At 36.9% G+C, this 14053-nt stretch overlaps 1 protein-coding gene and 1 long non-coding RNA gene across 4 annotated transcripts; both read left to right on the top strand.

Moving 5' to 3' along the window:
- Nucleotides 1-2816: 2816 nt before the first annotated feature.
- Nucleotides 2817-7736, top strand: LOC113358639 (pentatricopeptide repeat-containing protein At5g18950-like). 3 transcript variants are annotated; one of them, XM_026602251.1, is made up of 7 exons: nt 2817-2930; nt 3032-3592; nt 3692-5180; nt 5601-5729; nt 6835-6917; nt 7011-7320; nt 7499-7736. In XM_026602251.1, exons 2-3 carry the CDS (start codon nt 3052-3054, stop codon nt 4699-4701), a joined length of 1551 nt encoding a protein of 516 aa, XP_026458036.1. In that variant the 5' UTR covers nt 2817-2930; nt 3032-3051; the 3' UTR covers nt 4702-5180; nt 5601-5729; nt 6835-6917; nt 7011-7320; nt 7499-7736. The 3 variants fall into 3 exon arrangements, with proteins under 3 accessions (XP_026458036.1, XP_026458037.1, XP_026458035.1); XM_026602252.1 differs by having other exon boundaries at nt 3032-3852; nt 4216-5180; XM_026602250.1 differs by having other exon boundaries at nt 3032-5180.
- Nucleotides 7737-12207: 4471 nt separating this feature from the next.
- LOC113362253 lies at nt 12208-13032 on the top strand. Its single transcript, XR_003365659.1, has 3 exons — nt 12208-12289; nt 12381-12450; nt 12998-13032. It is a non-coding gene; the product is annotated as an uncharacterized LOC113362253 (long non-coding RNA).
- Nucleotides 13033-14053: the final 1021 nt, after the last annotated feature.

Genomic DNA, 14053 nt, shown 5'->3' with positions numbered 1-14053 from the left:
ACAGAATGGTTGAGAGTGAATGAATGGAAAATGTGTTTGCATGATTGGGGTTTTATAAATGGATCCTCTCATAAGTTATGTGGCACATAGATTAGATATTGTTAGCTGAAATGTGAGATGACAAGTCAATGCAGTAGGAGAGACTTTTCTAACTTGTGTTTAATTAGTTAAACTTCTCACCTGTCCTTTACAAAGATATATGGGATATTAAACTTAGGACTACGGATTCAAACCACTAGAAAATTTCATTGCAAGAAAATGGTGATTAACACAAAAATTTACTGCAAAACATAAGCAGGTTATAAACAAAACTTGAAATATTCAATAGTGTCAGAACAAAAACATAAGGAGGACTAGAAAGCTACTATGATTTCACATTGAAATCAACTCAGACAGGAAAATCAATTACAAGGCCGGAAATGCCGCCCAAAGATATAATGTCACTAATATAATGAAAGATGTCTTCAATTCCACTCAGAGGCGTGCCATTGGCAAACACATCCTCAGTTAGAAAACATCAGCAATACACAATTTTGGACTTTCTATAAACTCGACACATTGCTGAATGTAATTCACAACTTCTTTTCATTTTTTTGATCGATCAGTTGAAATTATGATGCTACCTAGTTTCCAACTCAGGTCAGTGTCATTTCAAAACTAGTTCCTAAATAAAAAAATTCTGACAATCATGTACTCCTATCTAACTAAATAAAGGTCCCATCGACTCCAAATGCGCAATTGTTCTTCTCTAACCTAAAAGAAACCCTAAATTTCCAGTTTCAGAAAATTCTGCATGGTTCCCCAAAACAAACTTCCATAAACTTGAGCTCACAATTTCATTCAAAATTCTCTAAATTTCAAACCTAACATCTCAATGTTCAACCTAAACTCATCAAGCTATTACATATCAATAAATATTTCAGAGCACAATTCATTGAAACAAAACCATAAAGGAGATTCATGGAAACTTACGAACCTGAGCACTTCCAAAGAGAATCCATTTCTGGATTTCCAGAAAGCAAGCCACATGTTTTAACTATTAATCAGATCTGCTTCGTTGATATTTGATTAGCCAGACACCAACAGATTCAACGTGATTTGCAACACATTCTGCTATCTGGAGTAAGACCTCTTAAGTTTTATCCATCTGACTGCTAACTGCTTCCTTGTACAGAGAGGATTTCGAAACTTTATCATCAGGATAACATGTACATACGTTTTTCTGAACTGGAGGAACGTGAAAACAATGCTTCCACACCTTCTTTGCCACGCCAAGTTCCCGATAGATACATTCCCTACACAGAGAGGATTCTGAAACTAATCCCGACCTGTTTAAGAGTTTACCTACACATGACTTGGTTTTTCTACTCTTCAACTTGAGTTCAAGTGCAACCTAAGCTGAGCTGAATGTCTGAGTGTCATGAAGGATGAAAAACATCTATAATCAGGATTCCACTGTTTGCTAAATCTATGACCAAAAAGACACCTAAATCACTACTATATTGTAATATAACCACATGAGGACCATACCAAATGCAAACTATCAAGAGGAAAACACAAATACAGATTGCAAAGTAGTAGTCTGAAATGATACCGAACCAAATGATACTGTGTTACAGTGTCTATGTATTACATTGTTTATTTTCAAATAATTGATTCAATACCTGACTAATGATCAAAGACAACAAGTAAAATAACAAAGAAGCACACATTTGAAAATGAAACAACTAATTCAAAACTGAAATTTCAATTCAATTTCAAAAGGCAAATTGTTATCATTATGAAATCAAAGGCAACACAAGTTTAAAAAACTCAAACCCAGCGACATCATTTAAATCATAAGCGTGGCTGCTGCGATCCCCATCCATGTAATATTCCCCTCGTCATAGAAGCAAGACCATCCCGCTCCTTACCACTCGGTGTCACTGGCTGTTGCGATTCCCATCCATTTCGCAGTCCCCTTGAAGGAGATTGATGTTCATTTCCCCACTTTTTAGCTGGTGTTGCTTCTGCTTGTGCTCCCCTTCTATTAGTCGGCAACACAGTCGACGGCACTGGCATTGTCATCGGTTTCCAAAACCTATCCCTATCCTCTTTTCTAATCCTAAAAGGCTGTTGTGCTGGTGAAACAACAATCTTCATCTTCTTCACATCAATAGTTTCAATTATAAACCGATTCGGCAACACACCCATCCCACCGCCCAGATTACCCATACGTTTTTGCGGCATAAAAGCAATAAACCCAGCAATCCCAACACTAAACCCTCCTCTAACTTTCTCCATGATAAAACCTTTCACTTTGATATTCTTTCTCCAGCACATATTCAGTTCACTCCAAGCTCTGTTCCTCCTTTCTAATGACATTTCATCTGTAGATCCAACTAACGATGTGAATCTTGATGATGCACGATCTTGTGAGAATTGGTCACCGGCGACTAAATCTATGAAGAAACGTTCTAGGATTTTCATTCTGGGTGGGTTTAAATCGTCTTGTTTTGGTTGGCCTGGGACTGGTGGAACCATGTAGATTGGTTCCGTTTTCCGGAGACCGGTGAATTTGGATGGGTTTTCACGGCATAGAAGAAAACTTGCGTTTGATCGGAGGAATTGTTTGCTTAGTTTCATCGCCGGAGGTGGCATTTTTTTGAGTGTGTTATTTTTTCAGATCAAGGAGTATTTCATTTTTCTTGCTCTGTAGATTTGAGGTAGGGTTTGGGTAGAACACGACGATTGTAAGGGGAGTGGTAATTTTGCAATATATTAAAAAAGCAAAGGCAAATGTACAGATGTTTGGGAAATGAGGGGTATTATTGTCATTGCGCCATATATTTTCCTTCCTCCATTTGTTTGAGTCGGGATCTCAGGACTCGGGAGTCTTAAATGTAGGGCGCAACTCATCAAGGATCGGAGAACCAGAGACGATTAATAAGGTATGGTACGAAAGAAAAGAATTAGGGTTTAATTTCATTTGATTGATTGGTTTATCTTTATCTGAAACTCTTTTGTTCTCCATTTGTGGTTCAATTTTTAGTGTGGTTGATAGGAGATATTATGACGACAATAGCGAGGCAAGTCTGTAAGATGATACGGAGCCGACCAAAATGGGAGACGACACTCCTGTCCGAGTTCCCTGCTACTGTTCTTTTTGACCAGAATTGCGTTCAAGAGATTATTAAGTGTGAAGATGATGTACTTCTCTCGTTGCGTTTCTTCAACTGGATTTGTTCGCAAGATGGGTTCACTCCTGATGCCAGTTCTTACAATACCATTTTCAGAATCCTTCCGCAGGTCAAGGCTTCAAAATCTGTAACATCTCTTCTCAGTTCTGCCAAATTTATTCCTGAACCAGCTTTTTTGAAGTTTTTCAATCAATGTCTACGCAAAGATGGATCCGTAGAAGAAGCTGTTGAGATTTTTTCTAAGCTAAGAAAACTTGGCGGTATGTCTCCTTCAATTGAAGTTTGGAATACTGTGTTATTGGGTTGTCTTCAGGTAGAGAGGACTGATCTTGTTTTGAATTTGTACAATGAGATGAAGGCGTCCGGTCTCGAGGGCAATGAGGTTACAGTTGGATATTTGATTCGATCCTATTGTAAGAATAACAAGCTTAGTAAAGCTGACGAAGTTCTTCACCAGTTTCTTGAAAGGAGAGTTGTTCCCGATGTTAATGCTTTCACCAAATTGATTTCAGGGTTAAGCAGGAAAGGGAAATTTCACAGAGTTTGTGAGCTTCTTCGTCGTATGATTGCAGCGGATCGATTGCCAAGTATGTTTTCTTATCAAGAGATCATTCACGGGCTGTGCAAAAACAAAATGGTGGGAGAAGCTTTTCGGATATTCGAGGAACTGAAGGTGAGAGGTTATTCACCAAACGGTATTATGTATGATATGTTGATTTATGGTCTCTGCAAGAATGGTCAAATGGGTGACGCGGAGAAACTGTTTGTCGAGATGACTTCCAATGGATTTGTTCCAAATGAGTACAGATACAATGTACTCATTCATGGATATTTTGGCATTGGTAAGTTGAGGGAGGCTTTGAACCTATACAGAAAGATGTGTGATAGCGGCCTTAAAGAGAGTGCATTAAGTTACCGCACATTGATTAGAGGGATGTCGCTAAATGGAAGAATGTGTGAAGCGATTGCTTTTTTTGATGAGATGTTGATAAAAGGACTTCAACCTGATGTTATTATCTATAATGTTATCATTCAGGGATTTTGTGAGGATGGAAAGTCGAGTAAGGCTATGGATATCTACAAAGAACTCCTCCGGGTAGGTTTGCAGCCTTCTGCTTATACTTACACCCCACTGATTAGGGCTCTTTCTGACGAGGGAAATGTGGTAGAAGCAATAAGGATGCAGAACGATATGTTAAGTAGGAACTTGGAGCCGTGGGTTTGCACTCATGATTACATCATCACTGGATTATGCAAAAGTGGAAATGTCGCTGAAAGCATGGATAGGTGGACTAAGATGTTAGGGAATAAATTGAAACCACAAGAGGAAACTTTTGATGAATTAATCAAATGCCTGACTTTGAATGATCGACTGGAAGATGCCGTATTAGTTTTAACTTCTATGTCTACATCAGGATACACTCTTCGGAAACCTACTTACGAACTTCTAATGAGTGAATTTACTAAGTCTGATTCTTTCCAAGCTGTTGAATGTTTAAAAAGGTTCTTGGGAAGTAATTAGAGCTTCAGAGGTTTTTGGACACAGCATGTGGTTATTTTTTAAAACGTTTGACTCTAGCGCATTTAAGATTCTCAAATTAGTATTAGGAGGTGAAACTTTGTACTACAAGATATTTGCATTTTTGGAAATAAATTAGATTCTTTATCATGAAGAATTTCAAGTTGCTGTCACATATATCCCGGTTTCTTGTAGATTGCTGAATTTATGTGTATGGTAGAGCTAGCCAGTAAAGACCAATGCACAGTTGATAGATTGGGGTACAGGGTTGGAAGTCTTTGCTTCTTATGAGGAGGGCAGACATCAGATGGTCATCAACTCATCGTGCTTTTGATTTATCAGAATAAAATTCAACAGTCAACAGAAGTTAATGCTATAAGATCTGAAGTAGGCAATACAAGATCTTGATATTTATTTATGAAACATCAGCATCATCTTTCACATTCATAAACGAGAAACTTGGAGATCCTTTATCTGGCTATGTAAGACGGCCTCTCTTTACTGCCAACTATTCACACTACTGCCGTGTTCGTAAAATATATTGAAATGATGAATTAGCATGATGTAATCCAGGATGTCCTTGTGTCTGTTTCATCCCAGGGGACAACAAGTCTATCAATTGCATAAGAGGTGATCAGAGGCTGACACCTTCACTTCGAATGCATTATCATTAGTCATCTTAGTGATTGTCTGCCTAGGTGGTTTTGTTTTGCTTGCCTGGTTAGCTTAATCTAGTTTTGTTGGTATTTAATGTTTACCACCTATAACACCGTTCACAAAGTTGGCTGGGTATTCCTTTCATCCTGGACATATTTTGGTAGTAGCATATAGTTCTTGATATTATCTTGACTAAGTAGTGACTGGGAGCTAACCTTATTTTTGTTTATTATGCAACTGTGCAGGTATTAGTTTCAGCACCTCATGGAACATACTGTGGTGTCTTTTATCTCTGGCATCTCACAGTGAACGAATGGGGTCAAAACACGTTCTAAGCATATAAAAGACCTCCCACATTCAGTCCGGAAAGAAGTGTAAGCTCTCTTTAAAATCACCACAAGTTCTTTTTTTTTTTTTTTTCTTAGCACGAACGGCTTAGCATAAAATGTACTCTACTTTTCTAATTATTAAGGAACTATGCTTTTGGAAACTTGAAATGGGATGTCACTCCATCATGATAGGGTTCTTGACCCTACCGCGCCCCCCTTCCCCCACCACAAAAACTTCCAAATTTCTTAGCAAGTTGAAATCCAATTTGATTGCACTTGATATAGAACTTCTGCCATCTATGGTGTACAGGTAAAATAGGTTAATTTGAAAATACATGCTTTAATATCTTGCCTGCTGTTTTCACTTTGCTCTGGAAATTTGGTCATTCCAAAAAAGTTGTAATCTGAAAAGCTAAATCGCAATTCAAGCATCTTTTTTGTTGTTCACCGTCGTTGTTCTTGTTGTTTGTTTAATTCTGGTGTAAAAGAGAATGTGACACATACTGCCTTCCTTAATGAAACTCTCAAGTATCTCTGCCTTTTTTATCCATTCTTGGTCATCTTTTTTGAAAATGCGTATGTAATACTGAAGCTAACCCTTGGAGTATTAAATTGGTAGTCGGTATAACAATCACATACACAACGGATGCTACCTCAGAGAGATGTTCTGCCTGGTTTGACGGTGGATTTGCACTTAGTAGATTGCTAGATATTGATCACTTGATTACTTTGCAGCATATAGGACTATAAGCTTGAAGTAGATGATACTCTTAGCTTATTTTGAAGCTTGGTTTAGATCAGTGCAGATGTGTTTCATTCATAGCAAGCTATTGTTGGCTCCTTGGCAGGCGAGTCTCTTTGTATTTGTGCTGTATTAGTGTAATGCTACATTATGCGCGCTACTTGGATTCTTCTACTAAGGTTCTATAACGGCAGATTAGAACTCAAATCTGCTATTTATTAATAAATGTCTTACCAAGTTGCATAATCTGCACACAAATGTATGTTACTGTTTTCTGTACTTGGAATTAGTCAGGCTGATGAAGGTCACCTGGATGTGTATGATTTGTGTTCGGCTTCAATTTGATTAGTTTATTGTTTGGAAGCTTGTGTTTTTGATCGCGATTGTTCGTCAATTTGTACCTGTCAGTTGCTATCGTGTGGAAGATTGAAATCGTCCGGATGATTAATAACTGATAGCATATACATATTTGCATGGTATGGTATGATATGGTATGGTATGGTATTGTGTATGTATATGCATCCTAGATTTCCTGAATAGATCTGCAGTCAATAAGAAGGTAACATTTGTGAGTGGATTTGCAGCCAAGGCGAAGAGAAGCTAACATATGTGGCAAAATACAACATTCAAGGTTCAAGTCTGAATTCAACACTCAAATTTCATCTACCTTCGATCTGTTCACTGATGCAATTGCTGAAGAGTCAAGGTGGATACTGAGGACTACAAATTAATAGTTGCGCGAGGCTCAAAAGGGAATCTAGCTGCAACAAAATTCTCAGAGACCTCGAGAAGGAATACTGCTGTAATGGTATTGCTATCCAAGTCCCAGAGTTAGACCAGGTCATTCTACTTCAAGGTGATGAATACAAGAACGTATCCACCTTCCTGGTTCAGGTAAAATCCACTCCCTGCTTCATGTCACAGCTGATCGCCCTAAGTTCAATTTTAATTGGTCTTTTGATTCTGTCATCAGCCCTACTAGGTTATTGCTTTCTGTTTTCCTTTTTTATTTGCTGTCTTGACTCTTTAGCTGGCTTATTGTTGATTCTGTTTCAAATTTATTGTTACGCAGACTTCTGCCACCAACATAGCTTGAAACCTACAAGAAGTTTTCACGTCAAGGGTGTCATGTCCTGGACTTGGCATACGTAACATGCCTCCAAGATCCCTACAAATGGTCTACTTGCTTTTCTGTTTTGTCACCCTTGCAGGACCTTGCAATTGCATTGGGCAGTTAGTCAGCAAATTGATCAAGTTTTTATTAAGATGTGTACTCAGTTTTAAATTCATTGTTTGATTTAATTTTACAACTTCCACTGTTATCAAATTGAATTCAGACCAACTTGTCTTTTCCTACAACAGCCTGAAAATGAATGTCCTTGTACGTCCAAGAAAGAGGTTATGTTACTATATCTGCTCTCCATTTTAAATCCATAATTGGACGGTATCTTCTTGCAAAAAAAAAAGGAAAAGAACGGGAAAAGCCGCGCACCCATCCACCTCCAATATGTGCACATTGCAAGCTAAACAAGGATTATCTTGATTAAGAACTTCACTGGACATAATGGCTATTTTTATGATAAGTTACTTATTTAATTTAATCCCATACGGGTCTGGGTTGACGTAGATAGATTAATTCATTCCCTTTCTCTGTCCGATTGCTTATATATCAAAATTCTTACGGATATATGTAATTCTTTTTTATCCAAAGTAAGCCGTGATTCTTGCGAATCACCAATCAATAAGAGCATATTTTTTAAGAAGCTCTACTCTAGATTAAAACGGAATCTTAGTAATTGGTAATAGTTCTTGAATCAAGAAGCTTATTCTTGGCTTTTTTTATTTGAGTAAAATTCATAATGGTTCAAATCATGCAATCTCCGATTACTGACACTAAGATTTCGTCTTTACGATTACTAACAGCTAGTCCAATACGTGGAACCATTCGCATTTACAGACTTGTGGTGCATGATATTGAAAGGCGGAACTTCGTCAATCTTTTCTCTATGTATTGTTGTTGCCTAAAGTCCAGTTGTGCGCCCGTGCACGGGATTAAATTAGTTGTCCCAAAAAATTTAACAATTTTCTTTGGCATTTACATTCAACTTTGATTACTTATAGCAAGATGAGTTGCAAGGTTTTGTAGAAATTTGGCGAAGTATCCCACTACAAAATGATGCAAGATCAATGCATTTTATGCAGCGCCCGCTTCAGTTAATTTCATGATCTTTCGCAAATCCTTTCGCAAATCCAATGTGCCGAATTGCAAATGAAGCTACATTTACTGCAGTCTGTTGCCTCCTATCTTATGAAACAGTAACACTAAATAATTCAATCATATGCTCTAGCTTCAATTTGATTTTGTATATCAGTAGGCCCATGTCCAGGTACATTTGAAACAAATTCAAAAATCATCATCCGGGCAGTCTAAATGCCACAATTGATAATTAGCTTAAAAGAAAAAGTCTCGTAGAAGCGTTTGGTATGAAATTTGAAAACTGTGTACCAAGAGTGCGTCATAATAATGTTGTATATATGTAATCTAGAATAACATGTAAATTCACCGTCGATTCATCTATTCTATTATATAAAGCCAACCATACTTAGTTGAAGTTGCAATTTTCATTTCCGATTCTGCCCCGGTTCCCATAAAATATATGTACACTTTATCTAAATCGGTGAGGGTATAATTGTAATTCAATTTACAAAATTAAAATTTAAGCCATTTTCTCATCATAACTAGTCATATAACACCAGGGTGAATAAACTTGTCGTACAAAAACTCGACCCATATGTTGAGAGCTACAAGAACTCCATTTCCCCCAAAAATGATACAAAAACTCTAAATCTTTTAATATAGGTAAATTACATCCATTTCATTTTCAAGAAATACCCAACCTACCCTAGTATTCATCGTCTTCTTCTCCATACGAGATCTATTATCTCTCTCTATCACTCACACCAACACCATTAACAGAACTTCATCTTTCTCCTCCCGCACCACCACCAGAAACACGATCATCTCTTGATCCTCCACCAACGTCGCCTCCTTTTTTTCTTCTTCTCCTATCACAAACAGCAACACCTACTACTCCCGTACCAACATAAATATATACAGATCGAGAATACAAATTGAGGAAAATAAAAAAGGTAAAAATCCAGTTAAATCTACAGATATGATTTTTTGTGTAACATTAATGTGGTTTTTCTTCTCAATCTATCTATTCAGAAGTTGGATGTCAAACAAATCGGTCTCAAATGCCGATTGGATTGTCGTTTTGATGAATTACGTCTAGGGTATTGAAGAATTGGTCTCAAATGATGAATAAATCAAACCGTCTTTTGATATTCTAATAAAGTGTGGATCTTGCATGTATTCAATACAGAGATTTGTTTTCACTTATATGTTAAGTTCGATGAGTATTCTAATCGATTAGTACAATGATTCAAACAGAGTAATTACATTTTCGGTTTCATCTAATTTTGGTGGAGGATCTAATTTCATCTAATTTTCTGTTTTATCTAATTTTGGTGGAGCAATTACATTTTCAGTGAGTAAAAAATAATCTAAAATCAAACAAACCAATTTGGTAATCATCTAATTTTGGTGAAACCGATTTTGGTTTCATCCAATTTTGTTTGATACTTTTTGAACTTTTATCGGTGAAACCAACGTTGTTGGTGATAAATAATTTTCTATTGAAACAAGTTTAAGATTACTCTGAATTTACTGTTGAGTGAGAATGTTATTGGTGTGGGATGGTAATTAAACAGGTTTGTTGCTTTTGATTCAAAGTATGATTTCGTTTCAGCTATTTGATCCATGTGTGGGAATTGATTGGGTTTTGAAGATGCGTCACATGTTTTCGTTTAATTACCCATGTTGATTAGGATTTCTAACATTTTTTATTGTTATATTAATGCTTTTGAGAAGTCTTAACATGATTAGAGAAAGAAACTAATACTTCCATTTACCATAAAATAGTTGATTAAGTTTTTAGTAGAATTATTAGTAAGGCTTCCCTTGATAACTCTCAAAACCGTTCACTGAGATCTTAGACAATAACAGTCATTGGTAATTGTGTTCTCATTATTAGTTGTTATTTCATAGGTTTTCTTTGCTCTCACAATGACTGCGATTGTATATGCAAACAATTTGGCAAAGCTCTATACTTGAACTGGTCAGTGTACTTGTTATTTATCTTTACGTAGTATGAAGTGGGATTTCATTTTGGAATGATTTGATTTGTGTGATTAGTATTAATGTATAACTAACTTGCAGGCTGATTGTTTACTTGCGAGGTGCTGGTGGCTTCTCAAAATCATCACCCCCATATTCGTGTAGCAAGTTCCCCACCGGTCAGATTAAGCATGTTCAGTTTGCAAAAATCCGGTAAACTAAATTACTAGATATCCATACCCCTTTTGTATGTTTTCATTTGTTCAATGGACTTGTATAACACCTCTTATAATTTCTCTTGCAGGTACACAACAAGTCCGCATATGTTCAATGGACTTGTATAATACACTCTTCTAGTTTCTCCTGCAGTTGAATAGACAGTTCATGAAACCAAAATTGGTTTCATCGTATTTTGCTAATTTTTGTCGATGAAACCTATTTGTTGGTGAAGTAGTTACTTGTATTTTGCCTTCGGAAGGTTTATCTACCCGGAGTCTTGTTACTCTATTTCTATCATCATATAATGGAGTATATTACATCAAAAAACCAACAAACAATGATAGTATAGCTTACAAGATTTTGTCTTGAATCATTTTGTGCCAGATTTACTAGTCGAGAGGACTTCTCTTTGGCTCGTTTTAGTAGTTTCTTGGCATTTTCGGTCTATTTTTTTTACTTAGATGGTCGTTGTTAGCTGGTATCCTTGCTAGTAACATTAATACTGTTATTATTTGGTTATTTGATGCGTACTTTTATGTGTTTGCAGGTTCTGGTCAGTCTACAAAGTGGGTAAGTACTTGGCAGAGAAGAAGGTGAAACTCTACGAGTTCACATTCGACATCCAGTATGGACTTGAAAATTTGAAGGGATGCTTGGATACATAATGGGTAAGCATATCTTATGTGATTAGTTTTGGGCATAACAAAACTAGTTCTCTAATTTTTCTTTGTGGTGAAGTTAATGTAGCTCCATATTTTCTCTATATTATTATTTGTGCTGAAAATGTAGAGATAGATAATGTAGTATCTACTTGCAAAGATTTTGTAGAGTATTAGCAGCTCGTATAGTCTTACCTGCAACTTAAACAACTGGGGAGAAAATAAGTTCATCTTAGTAACTTTGCGGTGGTGATCACTTTGTTTAGCTACGTTACATCCGTTAGTATTTTCAAAGCTTTGTGAAATAGCATTTAGGCATGCCATGTCAATCATGACGTTTCAATGACGTCTTTCTGTCAATGGACGTGTATAATACCTTTTGTAATTTTTCTTACAGTTGAATAGACATTTTCACGAAACCAATTATGTTTTCATCTTATTTATGATGAAACCAAAATGGGTTTCTATCTAAGTTTTGCTAATTAAGAAATTTTTGCTATCATTTGCCGAGGCCATTCTGAAAAGGGCACTATTGATCATGAGCCATGGTCTTTTGGGAAGGAGGCTTGTGTTTATTTTTAGGAATGGAAAAAACACCATAATCCTTGTGATCACTGATAGGATATAGGTACAGCGTGCATGTTTTATCGAAAAATTGCGACTAACTTATGTTTCTCCCATTAGTGTGAAGAAGTATGTCGCCTGGCTCTGTTGAGGCGCTACCATTGCCGCTCCAACCTTTATACACTTTTCTATTTGTCCCATACAAAGAGTACACCTGTTGCCGCTCCAACTTTTTTTGCTGGTAGCTTTCTTTCTTAATAGTGTTCATCGACATCTTACTTCTAAATTTTTATTGAAATGGGGTCATGTTATTTCCTTACTGGCTCGCGCAGATCCTAAAAAACCCATATTAAGGAGCATTGAGAATTCGTTTCTGCTTGGGCCACTTCTTGTTCATGCAAGGTAAAGGTCTCTTGATACTCATAACCATTTGTATGAAAGCAATTATATTTTCATCTTATTCTCAAGGTAAAGCTCTCTTGAAAATTCGTCTGGTTTCATCATAAATACGATGAAACCAAAATTGGCTTCATCATAAATAAGATGAAACCACCAATTTGTTGGTGATATAATAACTTGATGTTGAGACGAGCTTTGGTTTCACTTTTTTTTTTTTTTAATTTTTCCCTACGAAAGGAATATTGTTGGTGATACGATAGTTTATGTTGAAACGAGTTACGGTTTCATCTAATTTTATCACACTTTTTTTTTATAGTTTTTGTGGACAAAACCAATCTTGTTGGTGATAGGAGAATTTTATGTTGAAACAAATTTTGCTTTCATGTTTTATATTTGTCGACGAAACCAAATTGTAGTTTATTGTTGGAACCAATTTTGGTTTTTCATTTTGGTGATGAAACCAAAACTAGTTTCATCATATCTTTTTTTAATTTTTTCGATGAAAACAGTTTTGGTTTCATTAAAACAAAATTCATCATATTCTTGGCAGCGACGGTGGTGCTGGTGGTTGGCGATGGTAGGCGGCAGCGATGATGGTGGTCGGTGGTGGTGGTGGGCGGTCAGCGGTGGTGCTGGTTTTGGTCGGCGGTGGTGGAGGTGGTGGTGGCGCAGTGGCGGACGGAGGTGGCGGACGGAGGTGGCATGGTGGTGGTGGAGGTGGTGGTCACGGTGGTGGCGGCGCGGTGGCGGTAGTGGCGGTGGACGGTGTCGGTGGTGATCGGAGGTGGTGGTGCAGTGGCGGTGGTGGGGCGATGGTCGTGGTGCAGTGGTGGTGGTCGACGACGGTAGTTGTCGGTGGTGGAGGCGGTGGTGGTGGTGGTTGGCGGCGATGGTGGTTAGTGGTGGTGGCACGATGGTGGTATTGCTCGTGGTGTGTTGTTATTGGTGGTAATAATATAATAAATATTAAAGGCGGGGTTGATTTTTGTTTTTGTTGGGGTGATTTAAATTAGAAGGATAATATAGACAGTTCATGTTAAATGGAGTTTTTGTGAACAATTTATTTTGTTGGTGTTTTTGTGCATGGATAGTGACACCTTTGATGTTGTAAATCACGAACTATTTTCCCATTACAAATTAATTCTCTACTACATTTTAGAATCATCTTCTCCCTTCTATGCTTTCACTCTTTCCCTAAAAATCATTTCACTGAGGTACTGAACTCTCTAGAATTGTTCTCTTCCTACATAAATAAACATCTTCACCCTCTCCGAACTCTCAATTTCCCAGCTGATCAGGATTTCAAAAATTATTGCTGGATTTGGTTCAAATGATGGAGAAACCACTCTTATAACCTTTTCCCATATCCACCTGTTTTCAACCCCTTACTCTTTCTCAAACTAAATTTCTCTCTATACTTCATACTTCAGAACTCTTCATCTTTCTCAAACTAAATTTCTCTCTATACTTCAGAACTCTTCATATAGTCATCAAAAATTATTCAAAATCGCAAAGAAAGAATACACTATGAGTTTTAATTACTAAAAAATTATTTACAAAGCAATAAGAAAAAGGATTTTGTCTCTCTTAATTTATGAATGTGTTT

This window comes from Papaver somniferum, chromosome 3 (genome assembly GCF_003573695.1).
Source record: "Papaver somniferum cultivar HN1 chromosome 3, ASM357369v1, whole genome shotgun sequence".
NCBI classification, from domain to species: Eukaryota; Viridiplantae; Streptophyta; class Magnoliopsida; order Ranunculales; family Papaveraceae; genus Papaver; species Papaver somniferum.
This window is presented reverse-complemented; position numbering and strand designations above follow the sequence as displayed.

Coding starts and splice junctions, on each gene's coding strand:
- LOC113358639 (XM_026602250.1), top strand. CDS start 3,052: ATGACGACAATAGCGAGGCAAGTCTGTAAGATGATACGGAGCCGACCA.